At 42.9% G+C, this 22639-nt stretch overlaps 4 protein-coding genes across 7 annotated transcripts in view; 2 read left to right on the forward strand and 2 right to left on the reverse strand.

Annotated features, from left to right (window-relative positions):
• Positions 1–8093, forward strand: part of LOC131192647 (zinc finger protein 845-like) — a 47024-nt gene extending 38931 nt beyond the window's left edge. For all 4 annotated transcript variants that reach the window (XM_058171984.1, XM_058171986.1, XM_058171985.1 and 1 more), the window contains exon 6: positions 4971–8093. In XM_058171984.1, coding sequence (XP_058027967.1) covers positions 4971–7210 — 2240 coding nt within the window. In that variant the 3' untranslated portion in view covers positions 7211–8093. The remainder of the gene's footprint in view (positions 1–4970) is intronic.
• On the forward strand, positions 7297–8093 carry LOC131192833 (zinc finger protein 24-like). Its single transcript, XM_058172387.1, has one exon. It carries the CDS (start codon positions 7297–7299, stop codon positions 7546–7548), a length of 252 nt encoding a protein of 83 aa, XP_058028370.1. The 3' UTR covers positions 7549–8093.
• A 3002-nt stretch (positions 8094–11095) lies between these two features.
• Positions 11096–17996, reverse strand: LOC131193669 (E3 SUMO-protein ligase KIAA1586-like; the record flags this gene model as incomplete). The annotated part of the gene is made up of 5 exons (XM_058174118.1): positions 11096–11148; positions 13668–13755; positions 15016–15806; positions 17092–17218; positions 17937–17996. Coding segments are annotated over 5 exons (1119 nt in total), but the record flags the coding sequence as incomplete, so codon positions are not given.
• LOC131192831 (zinc finger protein 24-like) lies at positions 15774–20838 on the reverse strand. Its single transcript, XM_058172385.1, has 3 exons — positions 18765–20838; positions 18181–18307; positions 15774–18019 (listed from the first exon to the last, which is right to left on the reverse strand). Exons 1-3 carry the CDS (start codon positions 18927–18929, stop codon positions 18003–18005), a joined length of 309 nt encoding a protein of 102 aa, XP_058028368.1. The 5' UTR covers positions 18930–20838; the 3' UTR covers positions 15774–18002.
• Positions 20839–22639: the final 1801 nt, after the last annotated feature.

Below are 22639 nucleotides of genomic sequence, written 5' to 3' on the forward strand. Positions count from 1 at the left end.
GATTGTGAAGACTCTGATGCCACACCATGATAAGGACAAACACACCGGCCTGGAATCCACACAGCTTGTTTTGTCTGTGGATCCTCAATTGCAGCGTAACCACGACCCCAGGTTATAAATTTAGCAGGTCCACGCCAAGCGGGATCAGGAGGTTGACAATAGGACACCAGAGGTCGAGAGACAGGATCCTGAATATGAAAATGTAAATTGACTGGAATTTCTGAAAAGGAATCTAAAAAGGTTAAGTAATTCCAAGCATAAAGAGCAATAGAGATCAAATGTTGAATCTTTTGCAGATTGTATGGACCAGATTCAGTTTTCAGAAATTTAGTTAATGTAGCTTTAAATGTTCGGTGAGCTCGCTCAATTATAGCTTGCCCTTGAGAGTTGTAAGGAGTTCCATGAGTCAACTTAATATGCCATTGTTGACAAAAGGAAACAAAAGTCCTTACTAGTGTAAGCTTTCAGTTGAGTCGGTCGGCTCATTGCAGAAAAAGCAGAAAGACAATGAGACACTGCATCAGAAGTGCACTCATGTCTAGAAGCAGTAACCCACAAAAAGTGAGAATATGTGTCAATGGATGCATGCAAATAAGTGTATGGTTTAAAATTAGGTAATTGTGTGGCATCCATTTGCCAAATTTGATTAGCTTTTGTTCCATGAGGATTTACTCCCATAGGAAAAGGAACAGCAAATTGTTGACAAGAAGTACATCCTCGAACAATATCACGAGCCTGAGAAAAAGGAATTTGAAATTGTTTAGCCAAAGACTTAGCATTTTGATGAAAATATGAATGACTAGCAACAGGATCAGAAAATAGTATTGCAATATCTTTAAGAGCTTCATCAGCTCATTGATTTCCTTCTGTCAAAGAATTCTGAAAAGGAGTATGGCTTCTAATATGTTCAACATATAAAGGAAAAACACGTTCTTCCAAAATATGTTTTAGAGATAAAAATAAAGATAAGTGATTGACATCAAGAGAAGCTGAACAATAAGCGTAAGGAAGAGACTGCATTGTAAGAAATACATATTGTGAATCAACAATTAAGTTAAGAGATTGGTCAGAAAATAATCTTAAAGCCAAAATGACAGCAGCCAACTCAGAACGTTGAGCAGATGTCTGAATTGAAGTGTATTTAGAAAACCATTGTTGACCATCTGTCCAAACCACAACACCTCGAGTAGGTGATCCATTTGTGAAAAGGAAGAGGAGAACAAACAAAAATAGAAGAAAAAGAAAGATTTAATGTATTTGTAATGACTATGCGAGGACGTTTAGGCAAAAAATAGCTAATATCACCAAGATATTGAGAAAAAGCAATCTGATATGAATCAGAGACAGTCATTAAATGTTCATGTTCAAGTTTAGTACGAGTGAAAGCAATACCTTCTAAGTCTTGACCTGTTAATTGTAAAGCACATCGCCTTGCCTTCATGATTAATTCTTCTAAAGCTGACTGATAAGGAAAAATATTTCTCAGAGGAGAAGCAGATAAATTTAACCATTCATGAATGTGAATTGCCTTTTCAGTAAAGAGAGAATAAAGACAAGCAGTAGGTAAAAGTGAAGTTGAAATTATTGCTAACCATAATCCCTTAGCTGTAGAAGCTATTCTATCAACAAATCGCAGTTTAAGTTTATTTAGAATTTTATGTAAACAATTTTTCTGCAAAGTGGTGAGAGACACCAAGTCTCCAGAATGCTTGGAACCTTTTAACAAAGAGAAGAGAGGTAACATTTCTCCTGTAGAGATTTGAAAATATGGACAAGCCCAATTAATTATGTCTAACAATTTTTGCCTTTTTCAGAAGCTATATAGAGACCCCTGCTGGCCACAATGGCAGTCAATTTTTTCTAGTGAAGTTCATGTAAAAATCTCCATTTTCCACTTTTCTTTTTGATAACAAAAACAGGAGTATTCCACGGACTAGTGGAAGGCTCAATATGGCCAGCATCCAATTGCTCCTGTACTAAGGAATGAAGAGCAATCAATTTTTCAGATGATAAAGGCCATTGCTCAATCCAAACAGGTGTAGAACAAATCCATTTAAGAGGAAAAGCCATCATCCAAAACCAGATGAGCATTGAGAAGAGAAAGAAGATCCCTGCTCAATATATTAGTATGAATATCCCTATAGAAAGAGAGGTAGAGCCAAAACCAAAATCACCACGATGCCCTGTGCCAGAAGCAGGAACCTCATATGAAAGAAAAAGTTGTGCCACAGAAGAGCCTTTAGAAAGAAGTTGTGGAATATTAACCCAAATTTGCCTCAGAATAACTCCAGTATAATCAGAATCAATAACTCCTGGAACTACAAAACATCCCAATTTATGAGCAGAAGAATGTGGTAAAATAAGGCCAACTAGTCTAGAGGGAATAGGACCAGTGTACTGAGAATGCACAATTTTAACTTCTAAAGGAAACTTAAAATCCAAATCTTCCTGAGTAACTAAATCAACCCCAGCACTACTGGCTGTGGCTAGGGCTGCACAAGAGAGGGAGGAGGAGGAGGAGCAGGAGGAGGAGGTATGGTTACGGGAAAGGCACGCTTTGTTTTTTCCATTGGCAAGTTTCCCGAACGAAAACTTAATGCCTTCTAACAAACCCTTTGTAAAATTTCCAGTAACTCCATAATCTGTAACAGTTCGCTTCAACTCCGGTAAAATTTGATATGGCAAACCTTCCCATTCTGCTATCTGTTGTCCAGCTTGCGGTCCTGGATGATATTGCACTGGGCACACAGATAACAATTCAGCTAACTCTTCCCCAGAAATAGCAGCATCTTTCTTAAAATTTTCCACCATCTTTTGAAAAGAAGATTGTGGAACGATGTCAGGAGGAGGTTTTTGTCCAGTATCAGGAGGTGCAGAAGGCAGCAAAAGTTTAGTTTCAGATACTGGAGGAAGCACTACAGCTGTAGAATGCTGAGGCGAAGGAGGTGATAAAAGAGAAACTTCCTCATAGCCAAATGTTTCCACAGCATGCCTACACAAATGCCAAACATGCAAAATTTCTATCTCTGCTCTCGGCTCAGAATGGAAAGCTTTATCAATTCTTTCCCAATCTGACAATTTTAAAGAACCCTTTTCAGGATACCATGAACATTTGAAAGCAACTTCTTGTACCAGCCAAAAAAGAGCTTTCTGTGAAACAGCTAAACCAGATTTTTTAAGAAGATAAGACAATTCATCTGCATGCTTTCTCTGTCCATGTGAAAGCAAAGACCCCATACTTACAGAAACCTTGAATGGTTGAGAAGCCCTAAGGCTGAAGGTGCACCTGTCCTCGCCGAACAAAGTAAGGGGTCCCTGTTCGGGCGTCAAATGTTGCATGGGCCCAAAGGCTGAGGATGATTGATAAGACTTTACAGCAAACAATGTCCAGAATCAACAGCACTTTATTGATCATCAGACAAAGTTTATATAGTTTCTCAGTTTCCCATTTCTCACCTAACATACGTGTTACTTCATTATTGGTTAATTAATCTCCAAGGCACAATAATTGGTTAGTAATTACATCATTGGCTTTTCGTGTGAATATGTGTTTTTGCTAGAAAGCAAATGCAACAGTGTTTCAGGGCTACAACTTTGTTTCATCCTGTATTCTTGTATATGCTGGGAACGCTGCTTAACTGAGGTTTGCCATCCAAGATAAGAGCGCTACCCACATTCCAAAATGCATACATGATGAACAACAAAATGTTAGCCTTTCACAAAGCCTTCACAAAGGCCTCATGAAGTGTGCTTCAGAGCATCCTAGGATACAGGTGATCCCTCAGTTACGACAGTTCACTAAGTAACCATTCCAAGTTATGACCTAACTGTCTCCCAAGTACTTAAGACTCAGTCCTGAAATGACAAATGTTACAGCACCATGGCCGTCATTTATATTTACAAATAACAGCAGAAACGTTGCAACATGTACCCCCACGCCAACTGGCTGGGACTTACTTTACGAGGATGGAGTGAGCTGTCGGTTCTTTTGCCTGCTTGGGTGCCTACAGAGGCCTAAAATAGTGAGAGATACGCAAGATCAATAGTGGGAAATCTGGCACTAGCGATCTCACATGAACTCGCACTACACTGCTTCAGGCCTCTGTTCTCTGCTAACCAAGGCCTGCACGAGCTCCAGGGCAAAATACTTTGGAAACAAAGGGAAGGCCTCTTTGTTTTCAGAGACTTGGCCCTGGATCTTGTGAAGTCCTCAGTTTGTAGGGAACACAGGACTAAAGTACTGCAGTGCAAGATCCTGGAAGATCATTAGTGTGAGATCTTGCACTTCTCGTCTTGTGTGATCTCACGCTAAAGTAGTTTAAGCTTCCGTTCTCTGCAAACGGAAGCCTGTACCAGATCCGGCCAAAATGCCCTTGCCAACCGATGAGTACTTTGGGGCAGTGAAATAGTCATTCTTGAAACCTCCCAACCTTTCCAATTTCAGTGCAAAGACATTTACAAGCTAATGGGAGGCTTCAAGCAAGGGACTTCGCTCCAAAGTCTCATCCCTGGGATCAAGGAACGAGCCGAGTGGTAGTCCTGCCTGCCAGACAAACAGACGCCATGGAGCAGTTGCTCCAAGGTACACCAGGGAAGAAAGAGCTTGTTTCAAAATTGTTTCAGTTCTCTCAGGTCTCTGTTGAAATTAACCCATCCCAATAAATCTTAACTTTTCTCCTTATTCCTCCTTGGATGTTTTCCCTGATTATTCCATGACTCAAAACAGACTTTGATTGAGGTTTGCACATATATAGACGGTTGTAAAGAAAGAGATGTTTTCTAGATATTTTCAAAGCTTTCAGGACTCATGAATATAGAAATCATTCTGTCTATATCAAACCACTATAAGCATGCAAACATAAAATATAACGGAATTTTGGAAAAATTCAGAAGGAAATTCACTAGACTTCCTACGGTTTGATCTTTTTCTCTAACCTTGTTATCATTTTCATTTCTCTTTTGCTTTGAAGGTAATAATAGTGAGAAGAATCAAGATTCCTGTGAACTGTTCCAAGTGATCAATGCTATAGATGGAACAGAGAAGTTTGGAATTCGAATGGAATTAGAAACCCATGATAGAAACCAGTCAAATGATTGGAATCAGGAAAGCTCATCTTCCACTGATGCTCCAATACAAAACTTTCATGCCGAACAGGAAAAAATAAGGAAAAAATATATTGGGAAAAGTTTGAAGCCAATCAAAGCTAAATTACTAGTAAAAGAACACTATTTAAGCCAAAACAAAGGAGAAGATGATACAAGAAGACACAACGGAAAAAGTTACAATGTGACATTCATTCCTTCTCTTGGAAATAAGTTCCTTACACCTCAAAAAATGATTGACGCAAAAGAGAAGCCTTATCAATGTTTGGAATGTGGAACATGTTTTAGAACAAGCAGGCAACTTACTTCCCATGAAAGGATTCACACTGGGGAGAAGCTATACAAATGCAGAGAGCCTGGTAACAGGTTCAGAAGACATAGTAATCTTATTTCCCATAAAAGGATCCACTCAGGAGAGAAACCGTATAAATGCATGGAGTGTGGAAAGACCTTTGCTTACAGTAATGTACTTACTATCCACAAAATGATCCACACAGGGAAAAAACAATTTAAATGCATGGATTGTGGAAAGACCTTTGTTCGAAGAGGTCATCTTATTTCCCATAAGAGGATCCACACAGGGGAGAAGCCGTATAAATGCATGGAGTGTGGAAAGACCTTTGCTGAAAGACATAGTCTTATTCGCCATAAGAGGATCCACACAGGGGAGAAGCCGTATAAATGCATGGAGTGTGGAAAGACCTTTGCTCGAAGCAGTAATCTTATTCGCCATAAGAGGATCCACACAGGGGAGAAGCCGTATAAATGCATGGAGTGTGGAGGGACCTTTGCTCAAAGAAGTAATCTTATTCGCCATAAGATGATCCACACAGGGGAGAAGCCGTATAAATGCATGGAGTGTGGAAAGACCTTTGCTTATAGTAATGTACTTACTATCCACAAAATGATCCACACAGGGAAAAAACCATTTAAATGCATGGAGTGTGGAAAGACCTTTGCTCAAAGAGGTAATCTTATTTCCCATAAGAGGATCCACACAGGGGAGAAGCCATATAAATGCATGGAGTGTGGAAAGGCCTTTGCTTATAGTAATGCACTTACTAGTCACCAAATGATCCACACAGGGGAAAAGCCATTTAAATGCATGGAATGTGGAAAGACCTTTGCTCAAAGAGGTAATCTTATTTGCCATAAGAGGATCCACACAGGGGAGAAGCCGTATAAATGCATGGAGTGTGGAGGGACCTTTACTCATATAGGTAATCTTATTCGCCATAAGACGATTCACACAGGGGAGAAGCCGTATAAATGCATGGAATGTGGAAAGACCTTTGCTCAAAGAGGTCATCTTATTTCCCATAAGAGAATCCACACAAGGGAGAAGCCGTACAAATGCATGGAGTGTGAGGAAACATTTACGCATAGCAGTGGACTCAGTAAGCACAATAAGCTACACACAAGAGAAAAGTCCTATAAATGCATGGAGTGTGGAAAGACCTTTTCTCAAACAGGTCATCTTTTTTACCATAAGAGAATCCACACAGGGGAAAAGCCATTTAAATGCATGGAGTGTGGAAAGACCTTTGCTCGAAGAGGTCATCTTATTTGCCATAAAAGGATCCACACAGGGGAGAAACCGTATAAATGCATGGAGTGTGGAAAGACCTTTGCTCAAAGAGGGGTTCTTATTCGCCATAAGGTGATCCACACAGGGGAGAAGCTGTATAAATGCATGGAGTGTGGGAAAACGTTTACGCGTAGCACTGGACTCAATAATCACAATAAGCTCCACACAAGAGAAAAGTCCTATAAATGCATGGAATGTGGGAAAACCTTTGGTCAAAGAGGTCATCTTACTTCCCATAAGAGGATCCACACAGGGGAGAAGCCATATAAATGCATGGAGTGTGGAAAGAGCTTTGCTGAAAGAGGTACTCTTATTCGCCATAAGAGGATCCATACAGGGGAGAAGCCATATAAATGCATGGAGTGTGGAGGGACCTTTGCTGATAGAGGTACTCTTATTCGCCATAAGATGATCCACACAGAGGAAAAGCCATTTAAATGTATGGAGTGTGGAAAGACCTTTGTTCAAAGACGTTATCTAATTCGCCATAAGGTGATCCACACGGGAGAAGCTGTATAAATGCATGGAGTGTGGGAAAATGTTTTCGCATAGCAGTGGACTCAGTAACCACAATAAGCTCCACACGAGAAAAGTCCTATAAATGAATGGAATGTGGAAAGACCTTTGCTCAAAGAGGGGATCTTATTCGCCATAAAAGGATCCACACAGGGGAGAAACCCTATAAATGCATGGAGTGTGGAAAGACCTTTGCTCAAAGAGGGGTTCTTATTCGCCATAAGGTGATCCACACAGGGGAGAAGCTGTATAAATGCATGGAGTGTGGGAAAACGTTTACGCGTAGCACTGGACTCAATAATCACAATAAGCTCCACACAAGAGAAAAGTCCTATAAATGAATGGAATGTGGAAAGACCTTTGCTCAAAGAGGTCATCTTATTTGCCATAAGAGGATCCACACAGGGGAGAAGCCATATAAATGCATGGAGTGTGGAAAGAGCTTTGCTTATAGTAATGGACCGGGATATCTTCAGGACCGCCTTCTGTTACCACATGCCTCCCACCGGCCAGTACGCTCTCACAGAGAGGGCCTCCTCAGGGTGCCGTCAGCCAAACAGTGCAGGCTGGCGACCCCCAGGGGGAGAGCCTTCTCTGTGGGGGCACCTACCCTCTGGAATGAGCTTCTCCCAGGACTTCGACAACTTCCAGACCTCCGGACCTTTCGCCGCGAGCTTAAAACATATCTATTCTTTCGAGCAGGACTGGCTTAATAGGATTTTTTAAATATGGATTTTATTGGGGTTTATTTTCTATTTTGTATTGTATTTTAAATTTAGGCTATTGGAATAAGTTTTTTAAATATTGTTTTTATTGAAATGTATCGTTTTATTTTATCTGCCTGTTCACCGCCCTGAGTCATTAAATTATTGTTGTTGTTGTTGTTGTTGTTGTTGTTATTATTATTATTATTATTATTATTATTATTATTGGGTAAAGGTAAAGGTTCCTGTTGTGACTCCAGCCCCCGAACCTGGCCCCATGACCGAAAGTGACTCAGTGTGAGGGGGAAGGGCCAGTAAGGCTAACCTCAGAAGCACTGATTCCTTTGGCCCAGCTCCAGGAGCCAGAACCAGACCAGTCGGAGGACGTAATGAGGCCGACATCCCCCGATTCCTCCCTTCCTCAGGTTATGCCTACAGATGCAGCTGATAACCATACTAATCATGTGGTGGTCTCTCATGATGTAAGAGTCAAACACGCGTTCTTCCTCGGGATGAGAGTCCAGAGTCAAATCCAAAGTCAAAATCCCTTTTATTATAATTCATGCAAGGGGATACATACTTGTAACGTCACGATAGGTCAGTGAAGATGCATGTACAATGAAACAATATATGATTGGCTGAGGTGCTGCCTATTCAGTGAGTGCTAAGCTGAGATGGATACCTAAAATCATTTCTCTGTTTTCATCTGCTACTTGTAACAGTGTGTGTCAGGTTCCTCCCAAGAGCAGAGATTCCCTGGGAATGAGTCAGAGGCAGGAGACTAAAGTTCACATGGTTAGTGGTCTGCCAACTAAACAACCTAATGTATAATCTCTACAAATCAAGCCTGGACTGACCCGTGCTTCAGAAGATTAGAGAGACGGCGTCATCAAAGGGAAGGGTGGGGCAGGAGCTCCACCCCACAGTATATATAAGGAGCTTTGGGACTGCTCTCACTTCTACGGGAAGCAAATTAGCTGAACCATCGAAGTGAGCTGAAGTCTTAATCTGTTTGAACTTCTTGGCAGGCAGCTGTGTTTTCTCGGCCAGGACTGATAGGAGCTGTGTAACCACTGGCTGTAGGCCAGCTCATTACTCCAAAGTGAGGACGGAGACAGAATAGTTCCCCTCGTACATACATGCTAGTTGTTTCCGACTCTAGGGGGCGGTGCTCATCTCCGTTACAAAACCGAAGAGCCAGCGCTGTCCGAAGACGTCTCTGTGGTCATGTGGCCAGCATGACTCCACCCCAAAGGCACATGGAACGCTGTTACCTTCTTACCAAAGGTGGTCCCTATTTTTTCTACTCGCATTTTTTACGTGCTTTCGAAAGTGCTAGGTTGGCAGAAGCTGGGACTACTAACGGGAGCTCACCCCGTTATACGGCAGCAATAGGGATTCAAACTGCCGAACTTTCAATCGACAAGCTCAGCTGTCTTAGCCCCTGAGCCACCGCGTCCGTAGTAATGGTCCACACAGTCCGTAGTAATGATCCACACAGGGGAAAAACCATTTAAATGCATGGAGTGTGGAAAAACCTTTGCTCAAAGAAGTAATCTTATTTCCCATAAGGTGATCCACACAGGGGAAAAACCGTATAAATGCATGGAGTGTGGAGACCTTTGCTCAAAGAGGTCATCTTATTTGCCATAAAGTGATCCACACAGGGGAGAAGTTGTATAAATGCATGAATTGTGGAAAGACATTTGCTTGAAAGCATGGTCTTACTTGCCATAATAAAATCCACACGAGAGAATAAATACATGGAATGTGGAAAGAGCTTTGCTCAGAAAGGTAATCTTACTTCTCACAAAAGGCTCAAGGCTCAGGAGGAACTATATAGCAATAGTAATTCCACTTAGACTTATATAGCAGCGCACAATGTTTTACAGCACTCTCTGAGCAGTTTACAAAGTCAGCATATGGTCTCCAGCAATCTGGGTCCCCATTTTACCCACCTCAGAAGGTTGAAAGCTGAATCATCCATGACCCTGCCAGACTTATAATTCTGGCTATGGGCAATTAGCCTATAGTACTGCATTCTAACCACTGATCCACCATGTCTGTAGATTTTTATCTGTATGCATATTGTGCTTTTCTGATCGAAATGAAACGAGGTTGAATCCAACAAAATGAAATTTAATGTGGAGAAAAATAAGCTTTTACACCTGGGCAGGACAAACAGATTACCTGAATCCTAGCTCAAAAATAGTAACAGTGAAGGGTCCTTGGGAGTCGGAATGGATGATCACTTAAGTATGAATCCCCTGTGTGCGGCAGCAGCCAAAACAGCATGTACAATCCTTGGTTGTATAAACAGAGGAATAGAATCAAAATCACTTGAAGTATTAGTATCGCTTCATAAAGCCTTAGTAAGACCACACCTGGAATACTGGTCATCACATTACAAAAAAAATGGTTGAACCTTTGGAAAAAAATGCAAAGAAGAGCAGCTAAGCTGCTTAAAGGCCTGAAGACTAGAACAAAAACAGTTATAGGAACTCAGCATGGCTAGTCTAGTGAAGAGAAGGACCAGGGGAGACAGGATAGCAGTCTTCCAATATTTGAGGGGCTGCCACAGAGAGGAGGGGATCAAGCTATTTTCCAAGGCACCTGAAGGCCAGACAAGGAATAATGGATGGAAACTGAACAAGGAGAGGTTCAACCTGGAAATAAGGAGAAAGTTTCTGACAGTGAAAACAATCAACCCATGGAACAGAAGTTGCCTTCGGAAGTTTGTGGGAGCTTCATCACTGGGAGCTTTCAAGAAGAGACTAGACTGCCAATTGTCAGAAATGGTGTAGGGGGGTTGGACTAGATGACCTACAAGGTCCCTTCCAACTCTTTTATCTGTACCTTATGAGGTTGATAAATTGCAAAAAGTTTACAGTTTCACTGTGCCTAGCAAGACATGGCAAGCTCCTCTCTGATGGGAATATTGTTAAAACGGCCATTTTGTCTGTGAGCAATTCCCTTTTTCATGATTTCCCAAACAGGGATAAAATTGTGCAATGCACCTCTGAGGTGCCACTTATAGAAATACCATTAAAGATCGAGTCCAGTGCATGGCAAGTGATGTTGGTCAGCAGCTTACTACTGACTTACAAAAGGCAGCCTGTTACTCCATGTACTTGGATGAAATCACAGATGTAAATAATCATGCCAGGCTAATAATAATTTTGCGTTATGCTGCTAGTGACATCCCGGGAGAAGAGCTGGTGAAACTGGTGTCTTTGCCTGAAAGAACACGAGAGATAGATATCTACAATGCTGTGATTGAGGCTTTTTCGTCACAAGACGTAAGACCAGAAAAAGTGGTTTCAATTGCTACTTGGGGCACCTTCTATGGTGGGGGGCAACATCTGGTTTCATACAGTTGTTTGTTAAAGCAATAAAGCATAAAGTCATTCACTTCCATTGTATTATACATCAAGCAGGGAAAGCAGCAAAAAATTTGAAGATGTCCTCAAAGATGTCACAACAATGATGAATTTTATCATGGCTCGTGCTCTGAATTTTTGACAGTTTCAAATACTTCTTGAAGAGGTTCAGGCACTGCCGGTGGCTTCAGGAGGCGCTGGCTGGCAGGGAGAGAGGAGCCAGCCCGGCAACCTTTGTAGCCACGCAGCTGCAAAGTTTGCCAAGCTCCCCCCAATCTCTTACCCCATCTGCCACCCCAAATTGTGGCCCACTGCAAGACACACATTTTACCGGAGAGTAGCAGCTCTGGGTTGTCTCTCAGCCGTTGCATGCAGGGAAACACCTTGCCACAGTAAAAAAAAAAAAAAACTTCTCGCGAGTGCCAGGCAATTAAGTTCTCCCACTCAGGAGAAGGTTTTCTTTACTTTACAAGGTTTTTCCCTGCACACAATGGCTGAGAGACAACTTGGAGCTGCCAGTCTGCGCTCTGCAGGCGAGCAGCAGAGCAAGTAAGCCAGCGATTTGCCAACTTCCTGTGGTCTGCAGTTTATTCGTGAGCACCATGGTCACAAGTAAACTGCAGATTAGAGGCAGCCAGCAGGGAGCAAAAGAAACCTCCACCTCCTGCCTCCGTGCATCGAGGAGGCTGAGCAGCAGCGGGAAGAACACGGCTGCCAGCGATGCCCTCAGGTGAAGATGTTGTGAGCAGGGAGGAGCCTCAGTTTACTCCTGAGCGCCATTGGCCTTTCTCCCTGCCTCTCCCAGCCAATGTTGGTCACAAGTAAACTGCAGCTAGGATCTCCCACATGCTTCCCTCGCAGGCCAGCTCTGGTGCCATGATCTCCCCTCCCTCTCCACATGCATCAGTCCACCACCTGCCAGTGGTGTCACTCCTCTACCAGCTCTCCCTCCCCTGCCCGCCCACCGGCCCATGCCTTTCAGCCTTACCTTTGCCAGCAGCGGCTAGATTCTGCAAGTAGTGCCTGGGTGGGGCGGGTGGGCACGTAGGGTGAGGGAGCATCAGGTGGGGGGGTGTGAGTGAACGGGGACTGGTTCAAGGGCGCGGCCAACCAGAGGACACTACCAGTTTGGGGAACCACGCCAAATTTCCACTAACGGTTCTCCCAAACCGGTCTGAACTTGTGACAGCCCACCTCTGATTTCCCCCGTCCCTCTGTTGTGTGTCAACCCTAAAGCCTCCAAAATGTCCTCAGTTATGTTCACTTCAAGGTTGACACTTAAATAAGAATAAAAGAAGTACAGAAAACTCAAGCTCAATCCCTCCAAGACGGCTGTGGATGCCGGCATCTCGATTCAGTCAGCTGCAGCTGCAGCTGACTGTTGGAGGCGAGTTATTGGCCCCAAAGGACAGGGTGCGCAACTTAGGTGTCCTCCTGGATGAGCGGCTGTCGTTTGAAGATCATTTGACGGCCGTCTCCAGGGGGGCCTTCCACCAGGTCCGCCTGGTTCGGCAGTTGCGCCCCTTCCTTGATCGGGATGCCTTGTGCACAGTCACTCACGCACTCGTTACCTCTCGCTTGGATTATTGTAATGCTCTCTACATGGGGCTCCCCTTGAAGTGCACTCGAAGGCTTCAGTTAGTCCAGAATGCAGCTGCGCGGGTGATAGAGGGAGTGTCGCGTACCTCCCATGTAACACCTCTCCTGCACAGACTGCACTGGCTACCTGTGGCTTTTCGGGTGCGCTTTAAGGTTTTGGTTATGACCTTTAAAGCGCTCCATGGCTTAGGGCCTGGGTATTTACGGGACCATCTGCTGTTACCATATGCCTCCCACCGACCCGTACGCTCTCACAGAGAGGGACTTCTCAGGGTGCCGTCTGCCAAGCAGTGTCGGCTGGCGGCCCCCAGGGGAAGGTCCTTCTCTGTGAGGGCTCCCACACTCTGGAACGAACTTCCCCCGGGTCTGCGCCAAATACCTGACCTTCGGACCTTTCGCCACGAACTGAAGACACACCTTTTTATTCGCGCGGGGCTGGCTTAAATTTTATGGATTTTATAGTTTTATTATTAATTTTAAATGGGGTTTTAGTTTCTATATTTTTTAAATTTTTAGGCAAATTATAATAAGTTTTTTAATCTTGCATTTTATATAATATTGTCTTGTCTGTTTTTATTTGCCTGTACACCGCCCTGAGTCCTTCGGGAGAAGGGCGGTATAAAAATCAAATAAATGAAATGAAATGAAATGAGAAAACTAGATTTTATTACAAGAGTTTTAAAATATTAATGAAAAACTATTACATAGTACCTGACAAAAAGTAATAGAACTGTTACCTAAGATATTTCCATATTGCTCTTCGATTGGCGTCCTCACTTGCAATTTTCTTCATTTTTACTTGAGCATCGTCGGCCATGTGATTGATCTTTAACCATTTTTCCACTGTAGGAGTAGGATCCCATTCCTTTAGAGGTAGGCCGATTAGACTAAGAGTCATTACGTTTGATATATTAGAAACAGCTAGGTGACTTCTCTTCTCTGAACATATTATGTTCATGTTTGAAAAACCCGTTTCCGCTTCTGCTGAACTTACAGCAATTGTTCTGACAATATTTTTAGCTCTTTGAACACTTTCAGGAATGGCATAGTTCCGGGAATTTTTAAAAACGTTTTCCACAAAATCTCGATAATCATTAATATCTATTTGGTAATTGAAAATGTCATTGAATGCAAGCAACTGTTCTTCACCTGCTTTCCATGGAACTGTTACTTCTTCAATATTCCAGTAATCTGGCTCCAAAAATTTAAGAAATTGCAATTTATTCCTGTCTTGAAATTGGCTACAATCTGTTTTTAAATGTTCACAATCCATTAGTCTTTTCTTCAAACTCATTACGATGTTTTCTAAAAGTCTTTCCCGAGGAAGCCCAACAAATTGATGATTTTTTACAAATTTTATGTTTTTGAAGGTTTCTGAAGTAATTAATCCATCAACTTTTTTTTCGTATGGACCCTTTTCCTTTCGAAGCATTCGAAATGCTTTAATAGATCTTACCACAAGTTCTTCAGCCTTTATTATGTCTACATGTTTTGCTTGCAGTGCATTTGAAAGAAGAGAAATTTCATTTAGAATATCAATCATCAATGCCAAATCAGTTATAAAATACATATTTTCAAGGCAGGCAGCCATACCTAGGTACTTTTCATTTGAACAAAAACAGTGATGTAGCGCTGGATAAGCATGCCACACAGCTAGGGTTGACCTTAAACTACAGGCAGCCCAGCTTGGTCCCAAAATACTACCAATTTTTATAATCTCAATTCCAAGTTGTTCGGATATTTTGGTAAGTTCAATTTGCTTCTTATTGGATTGATGAAAAATAGTATATATCTTATCAATAAATATTTTAAAATGATTTACTTGCTTTATTTCCTTTATCGAATCGTCTAACACAAGTTGGAGGCGATGACTTAAACAGTGCCACATTACTATGTTTGGAAACTCTTTTGCTATCCTCGTGCTCACTCCAGATTTTCTCCCAAGCATAACGCTGGCACCATCGGAGCAAAATCCTATTAAGTTTTTTTTTAGATAGTTCTTAGTAAGCCCAACATTATTTAAACTTTGCATAACTGAAGAATATATTGTCTTTGCATCTTGTTTTTCCAATTCAACCAGCTCAAGGAAGATCGTTGGTGACGTAACTGAATCCTCAACTTTTACGAAAAGTAGGACAACTGGTTTGCACGATATTGTTGAGGCTTCATCTATAATCAAGCATATTTTCAGATTATTTTCAATAATTTTAGTAAATAATTGTTTTTTAATTTCTTTTGCAATGAAATCTACTATTTTCACTGCAGTTTTACACGAATGTAGTCCTATTCCCATATCTAATCCACTTTTAATTTGCATTTCTATCTCATCTTCTATGTCTGAAAATGATTTACATCTTTGTGCCAGGCTGTAAACTGTATTAAATACTCTACAAGTAGTTTGTATATGTCTTTCATTCATCTTACATTTTGCTACTGAAGCCTGCTCGTATTGTTTAATTTTCTCTTTACAAATATTATGAGCTTTTGATGAAAAATGTTCTTTCATTTTTTTCCTTAGAGAAGCTTGTTTTACATCTCTACTTCTCCCTGCTGCCTCAATCTGAAAATATTTCCACTCCTTTGACACATGACTATTCATTTTTTGGAAATCATGTTTTGCACAATACTGGCAACCTAACTTTTTGTTAGAAATTTCCAATCCATCATATTTTCCTTTAAAATTGTTATATTGTTGCAGTGTCCAGCATTCAGGAAGACTGTTTTCAATTTTGGAGGTATCGTTATTTATTTCAATAACTGACGGGCTGCTTTCTCCAAGTTGGAGTGGCTGGAGTGGTTGTGCTTGTGCCTGTTTTATATCATCCACGACCAATTCTGATATAACTGATTCCAATCTTGGTTTCTTACTGCTTCTTACTGAAAAATTCTGTTGCCTTTTCGTCCTGTTAAGGGCAACTGCGAAAAAATTTAAAAAGTTTTAGTTTGGACTCGATTGTAGTCGCTATACATGTGAGACAGAGCAATTTACCAAAAACTAGACGAGCGGCCAAGTCAGACGAGGCAAGAAAAGGAGTGGCTGGGAAGGGTGGGGCGGGGCCAGACAGTGGTGGGATCAGCTGGTTCATCGAACTGCACAAAAAGTTAGCTACCGGTTCTACTGAAGCGGAACGAACCGGCTGAATCCCATCACTGACCACAACCATAGTTGTAAAAAGCCTAAAATCACTGATCCCTTCATTCTAAATCACAAATGGCAGCATTTCAATAAAAGAGAATATTTGTAGCTCAGGGTTGAAATAGCAATAGCACTGAGGCTTATATACCACTTCATACTGCTTTACTGCCTTCTCTAAGCAATTTCCAGAGTCTGCATATTGACCCCAACAATCTGGGTCCTCATTCTACCGACCTCGGAAGGATGGAAGGCTGAGTCAACCTTCAGCCGGTGAGGATTGAACTCCTGGCAGTGAGCTGAATTAGCCTGCAATACTGCATACTAACTACTGCGCCACCATGGCTTCTTGGTGCTCTCTGAGCTTGGTTGTTTTCTTGCAGACATTTCAAGACCCCAAACTAGGGTAGGTAACATCAGTGCTAGATAGTTATCTAGTTTGGGTCATGAAATGTTTGCAAGAAAACAGCATTGTCAGAATTCTGTCTTTCAAGGTAAAAATGTCTAAGAAAAGAAAAACATTGACCAAACAGCCTACAGTAGAACCTCCGGTCACGACGCTTCTGACCACAACCAAATCGGGGTTTCTTGTAAGTGCCAAATTTCCTGTTGTTTGTTTACAAACAACAGCAACCCATGTGTGGCCACTGCACTAATTTTCGCATCACAACTAAAGTTATGGAACAAATTATGGTCGTGACCAGAGGTTCTACTGTATATGAGAAAAGTCAGTTTTTTAATAATGCAAACAGGGACTTTCCCATCAAGCGATAGATATGTGAGAATGAGCGTCATTAATCATATAGGTAAAATTAAAGAGAAACAAACAAAAAAAAAATCAATGAATGAGGAATCCCTCTCAAATATTAGATGACAAATTATTATGTGGGGCATCTAACCAGATTGCTTTTGACCACTTTTGCCTTAGGAAGAGGAGAAGAATGGATCTTCTCTTTGTCCAACCCAGGAAATAAATTCTGACTGCAGATATATTCACAGAAACTGGTTATTTCCATGTCTGGGAGAATCCCTGTTCTTGGGGTCTCAGCTAATAACAGGGAATCCTACCCAGGGAAGCCACATTTCTGGAGTTCTCCAGCATGACTTCTTTATGAAGGGCTTTTTGTTCAGGATCTAGTTGAGACCATTCCTCCGCGGAGAAATACACAGCGACGTCTTCAAAGGTCACGAGACCCTGAGAAAGGAAGAAAAGCAAGTTTCTGTATTAACATATGACCCTAGGAAAAATGTCTGTTTTTTTCCTTGGTTGACTTATCCCAAAAGTTCAGAGTGAAAAAGGGGGCTCTTTGTTTGCCAGACTCAAAATTGGGCAAGAATGAAGTTGATTTCCTACCGGTAGTAAGAATCCTTCAGTGTAAATACTTTTTAGGCATCACACCTCAACAGTTTTGAGAAGGCGGCTAAGCTCATGTCAGTCATAACAACCTAAATTTCTCTATTTCATGTTGCTGATGGAAACCAGTGGTGGGATTCAGCCAGTTCGCACCTATTCAGGAGAACCGATTGTTAACTTTCTAAGCAGTTCAGAGAACCAGTTGTTGGAAATAACCTTATTATGTTTTTTTACAGGCTAATCCTGTAAGGAAGGCAGGAAGGAAACATTCTGGTGTTGTTTCTAGCCTAAGAAACTGCCTCCCTGGTTAACCCTTACTACATTGTAACAGCTAAGGTGAAGCGCCCATCGAAATGAGTGATGTTGAATTGGCCACGCCCACACGTCACATGACCACCGAACTACGCCCACCCAGCTGGTCATTAGGGCAGAGAACCTGTTGCTAAATTATTTGAGTCCCACCACTGGTAGAAACTAGTGTAAAATCCCAGGCACACTAACAAAATGGAAGCTCAGGAAACAGTCTCCTCTATCTTTTGGTTGATGTTCTTCTTCCTACCTGAACTGGAGGCTTAGTTGTTATTTTGGGTTCACCAGAAAAGGGAGAGAGCCCGATGAATACCAATTACTTCATGATATTCTCTGTGTAGGAGACAAAAGCGATGGAAGGGGAATTTTTAAAAGTGTATTTCATTCAGAGAATAAGGGTGGAAAAGATGCTATACAGAGGAGGATCCAAAGGACAAGAGAGACCTGGACTGTCTTGAAAGAACTTCAATCAGCTTAGGAGCACCTTCCCTTACCTGGTGAGATGCCCAGACTTGGCCTTTCTTGGGAGATCTTCCAAATAAGCAGTTCCTGGGAAAGATTTAACCGGTTTCTCTTTCCATCCAGATGTTGAGGAATGGCCCCCGAGAGAGGCCTTTGGACCTGATAAGAAACACAGAAGGGGAAATAGAGAGACCACCTGAAGAAATGGACACAGCTGGATATCTTTGGAAGAAAAGCCCTTGTGTTAATAATGCCAAAAAGTTAAGAACATCAACATATATCAATGTCCCAAAGATGCTTTTGCTGGAGGACCAGTAGCGGAAATTTTGAGCAGTTTGGAGAACCAGTAAATACCACCTCTGGCTGGCCCTGCCCCCATCTATTCTCTGCCTCCAGAGTCCCAGCTGATCAGGAAGAAATGAGGATTTTGCAGTAACCTTCCCCTGGAGTGGGGACAGAATGGAGATTTTACAGTATCATTCTCTGCCACGCCCACCAAGCCATGCCACGCCCACATAATCGGTAGAAATTTTTTTTGAACCCACCATGCTCCATAGACATATATTAAGATGTATATTAAGACCCCCTTTGAGCGCTGAAGATGAAGGTCTCTCACCTGCAGCTCAACCTCCTCTTTCTTCTCCTCCTTCTGGCTCAGGAGGAAGCCTTCCGCCAGGGCCACCGCCTGGGAGCTGGTCTCTGCTCTACATTCCCGCACCCAGCCCTCCATCTCTGGGGGCAGGAGAGCCAGGAGCTGCTCCAGAAGAATCAAGTCCAGCATCTGTGCCTTTGTATGTTTTTCTGGCTTCAACACTGATTGCAAAAGTGATGGAGTCGGCTGCAAAGTCCTCGGGGACCCTTCCTGAAGTTTTGATGCTGGACCTCTGAGCTGATGGACTCTTCCTCTTCATCCTCTGGTTCAGTTTTTATCCTGACCTCCACATAGCTCCCAAACTGATCAACAGGAGGGCTTTGTCCAGCTTCTGCATCTAATGGGTATTGTCCCTCCATTTTTTCCTCTATTCTCTAATCCAGATACAAAGGATGCCAACAGCTGCTTGGATCTCCAAGACTGAGGATATGAAACGGGCCAATGGATCTCCACCCGACTTATCTTGCCCTGGACAAAACTCAGTACACCAGCTAGCCTTCCTTATGTAGGATATAGTTTGGTTCACAAGCAACTTCTACCTGCAAGTTTGAAAAGAAAACACGATTTCAGAATCAATGTTGCATTTTCAGCTGTTTTACATCTCTTTTTTGTTTCCGGGTGGGCCTAGGCCAGAGCAGAGAAAGCAAGTGGGTCTCTTTGGATAGGAGAGGTAGAAAGAAAATATTCAGGAACCATCAATAACCCAGAATATAGAAGGTATGCTGTATTTTTCAGAGTGTAAGACGCTCTGGAGTTATAAGACGCACCTTATTTTTTGGGGAGGAAAATAAGAAAAAAAAAATCTGCCTCTGTCTAGCAGCATCAATCACGATTCATCTGACTAGAGTCCTGTCAGTGTATGAGAGAGGTGAGGGCTGTTTGGAAACTGAAACAGTCTTGTTGTGTGGGCAACAAGGAAGGAGACAGCAAGGAGCCTGGGCATGGCTTAGCTCAACTGTTCCTGTACTAAAGCTGCGTGCTGTGCTGATCTCTGAAACTAGAAGCTGTGAATGCTCCAACACTGGAAATTTTTAAGAAAATGTTGGAAAGCCATTTGTCTGAAATGGTGTAGAGTTTTCTGCCTGGGCAGGGGGTTGGACTAGAAGACCTCCAAGGTCCCTTCCAACTCTGTTATTATAAAACTGAAACTCCTCCCCTCTGTTTGTGTTTACTACCACTTGGAAAACTTGCTTTTGGTATTACTTCATGTGTTACATTATATATAAAGAGAAATTATTGAATCCTGCTGAATCAGTTACTTGTGGGTGCTTTCTGGATGCGATTGCTGCTGCAAATTCTGACATGTCCTTGCAGCAAATAGCTTCACTACATTATTGCAGCCTGATTCAGCACAAGCAGCTGACTGGCGGGTGCATTAGCCTCCTGAAATACCCCCAATCAGCTGTTCCAGGCTGCAGGGATTGCCACAGACCATCGCCTCCTCCGTGCCTCACGTTTTTGACCATATTCGGTGTATAAGACGCACTCAAATTTTCACCCTCTTTGGGGGGGGGGAGTGTGTCTTATACTCCGAAAAATATGGTAAGTTTAGGAGGACTTTGAATTTCTTCTCCCTCACAGCCCACCCTCTTTGCTTCTTCAGGTAACGGATCTCATTCACGGCTCTCTCAAAGCAACCAACTCTTAATTCTGGAAACAAGTAAGCAACATGCAGCAATTGGTTGCTTGAGTTCGACATTGGCTGAAGCAAACTCTGGATCTGACTAAACATTTGTAGGCACTTTCAGTTCCCCCCTTAAGTGTCTGATATCCATCCTCCTTCGTCTTCCTTTTTCCCAGGGATGGGTGGGGTGGGGTGGCTTTGTTGCATCCTCAAAGTTTGGAAATCGCTGGCTGGTTTATTTATTTATTTATTTATTTTTCAAATTTTTATACCGCCCTTCTCCGAAGACTCAGGGCGGTGTACAGCAGATAAAACACCAATAATCCAAAAATTTAAAATACAATATCCAGTTTAAAAATCTAATTCGATCGCTGTAGGTTAAAAATATTAATTAAAAAAATTACAAAAATAGAATAAAACCCCTATTTAAAAGCCCACTAAAAACCCACAGTATTAAAATCAATCAGGCCAGCCCCGCTTGGTGAAAAAATTAGGTCTTGAGCTCGCACTTAAAGGTCTGAAGATCAGGGAGAAGACGGAGTCCCACCGGCAAATCGTTCCGCAAGGCCGGAGCCCCCACAGAGAACGCTCTTCCCCTGGGGGCCGCCAGCTGACATTGGTTGGCGGACGGCACCCTAAGGAGGCCCTCCCTGTGAGAGCGGACTGGACGCACCGGACGATGGGAGGTAACTGGCGGCAGCAGGCAGTCCCGTAAGTATCCCGGTCCCATGCCATGGAGCGCTTTAAAGGTGATAACCAGCACCTTGAAGCGCACCCGGAAGACCACCGGCAACCAGTGCAGCCTGCGCAGGATTGAGTCCTTCCGACGGAAACACCCCTTTCAAGAGACCCAACAAGGACACGGTTCACACAACAGGCCCAAAACCAGATGAACGGACACCGACCTCAAAGCTCCCGTTAAATGCTCCGACCAAACTGCCAGCTTAATGGGATGTGGACTCCTTGGTATCCTCTGAGCTTGGCTGTTTCGTTGCTGATTGTCCATTACCCAACTAGACAACCTCAACAATGCTAATGGGGATTCCCTGGTTCACAGCTTCTCCAGAAATACCTGTGTGGCTCCCCCCACTCCATTCCAGCCCTTGGAGGGGAATCAGGCATTTTGGGAAAAAGGGGGGAGTCCTTCCCTCTCCCCCCCACTCCCACTCAGGGGCTTTCTCATAAAATAGGAAGTGGGGAGATGGAGGGCTCCCTCAGAATCCCCCACTTCTAGGGATCAGGACCAGTGCCCTCACCAGCAGTATCAGGGGAAGCCCAGCAGAGCCCATGGATGCTTCTCCCCCACAAGCGCCCCCAAAGAGTTGGAGACACAGATGCTTCCAGCCGCAGACAGAATCAGTGGGTTTGGATTGGGGAGGAGGAATTTTCCTAGAACTTTGGGATTGGGAGGGGCCCATAAAAGTGAAAGGACCAATGGGAATTCTCCCTTCTGCCATGTCATTGGTCCCGGGCAAAGTCTCCCTTATCTTCCGCTGGAGGGGTTCTGTGCAGAGAGAGAAGCAGAGAAAGTGGTGGTAGGGGTCCTTTCAGTCTTTTATGGCTTTTACAGTCTTTTACAGCTCAAGGGGGGGATTCATGGCAGCCCCGAAGGAGAGTGTGGACTTCTTCCCCCCCCCCAGATGCTATCTGGAGATGGGGGCTGCAATGGATGAACAATGTTGAAATGCAGCCCCCCTCCAGGACCAGGGGGTCTCTGAGTCAGCTGACGATTGAAGGGAGGCCCCCCTCCCCCAGACAGAAGAAGAAAACAGCAAATAATCCAAACACAATAAAAATAATTAAATCACAACCGTTTACACAAGGGAAGAAAAGCCCTGCCCGACTCATTGCTACAGCTTTTGGTTATTAGACCAATTACCAGAACAAATAGACACAGGAACTAGATAGATTTCTCAACCCTGCTTCTTTTCAGGAACAGAAATTAACCTTCTTCCTTCCAAACAAAGCTGAATAGGGAAATTATCCCATCAATAAACACAGAATTAAAGGTCCCCAAGCACCAAAACTCAGAAAGGATATATAAAATCACACGTTTGAATGTCAATCTTCCTAGCCAGCCAAGAAGCCTTGCTGAATGTCGCTCATCTTGGTTCCTTCTTTCTGGCAACTCTGCTTAGTTATTCAATTTATCCTTCAAAGTGTTGATCATTAAGTCCTGGCTGGAAGAAATTTCCTCCCAACATTGATAGAGTCC

This window comes from Ahaetulla prasina, chromosome 2, assembly GCF_028640845.1.
Source record: "Ahaetulla prasina isolate Xishuangbanna chromosome 2, ASM2864084v1, whole genome shotgun sequence".
Taxonomy (NCBI): Eukaryota; Metazoa; Chordata; class Lepidosauria; order Squamata; family Colubridae; genus Ahaetulla; species Ahaetulla prasina.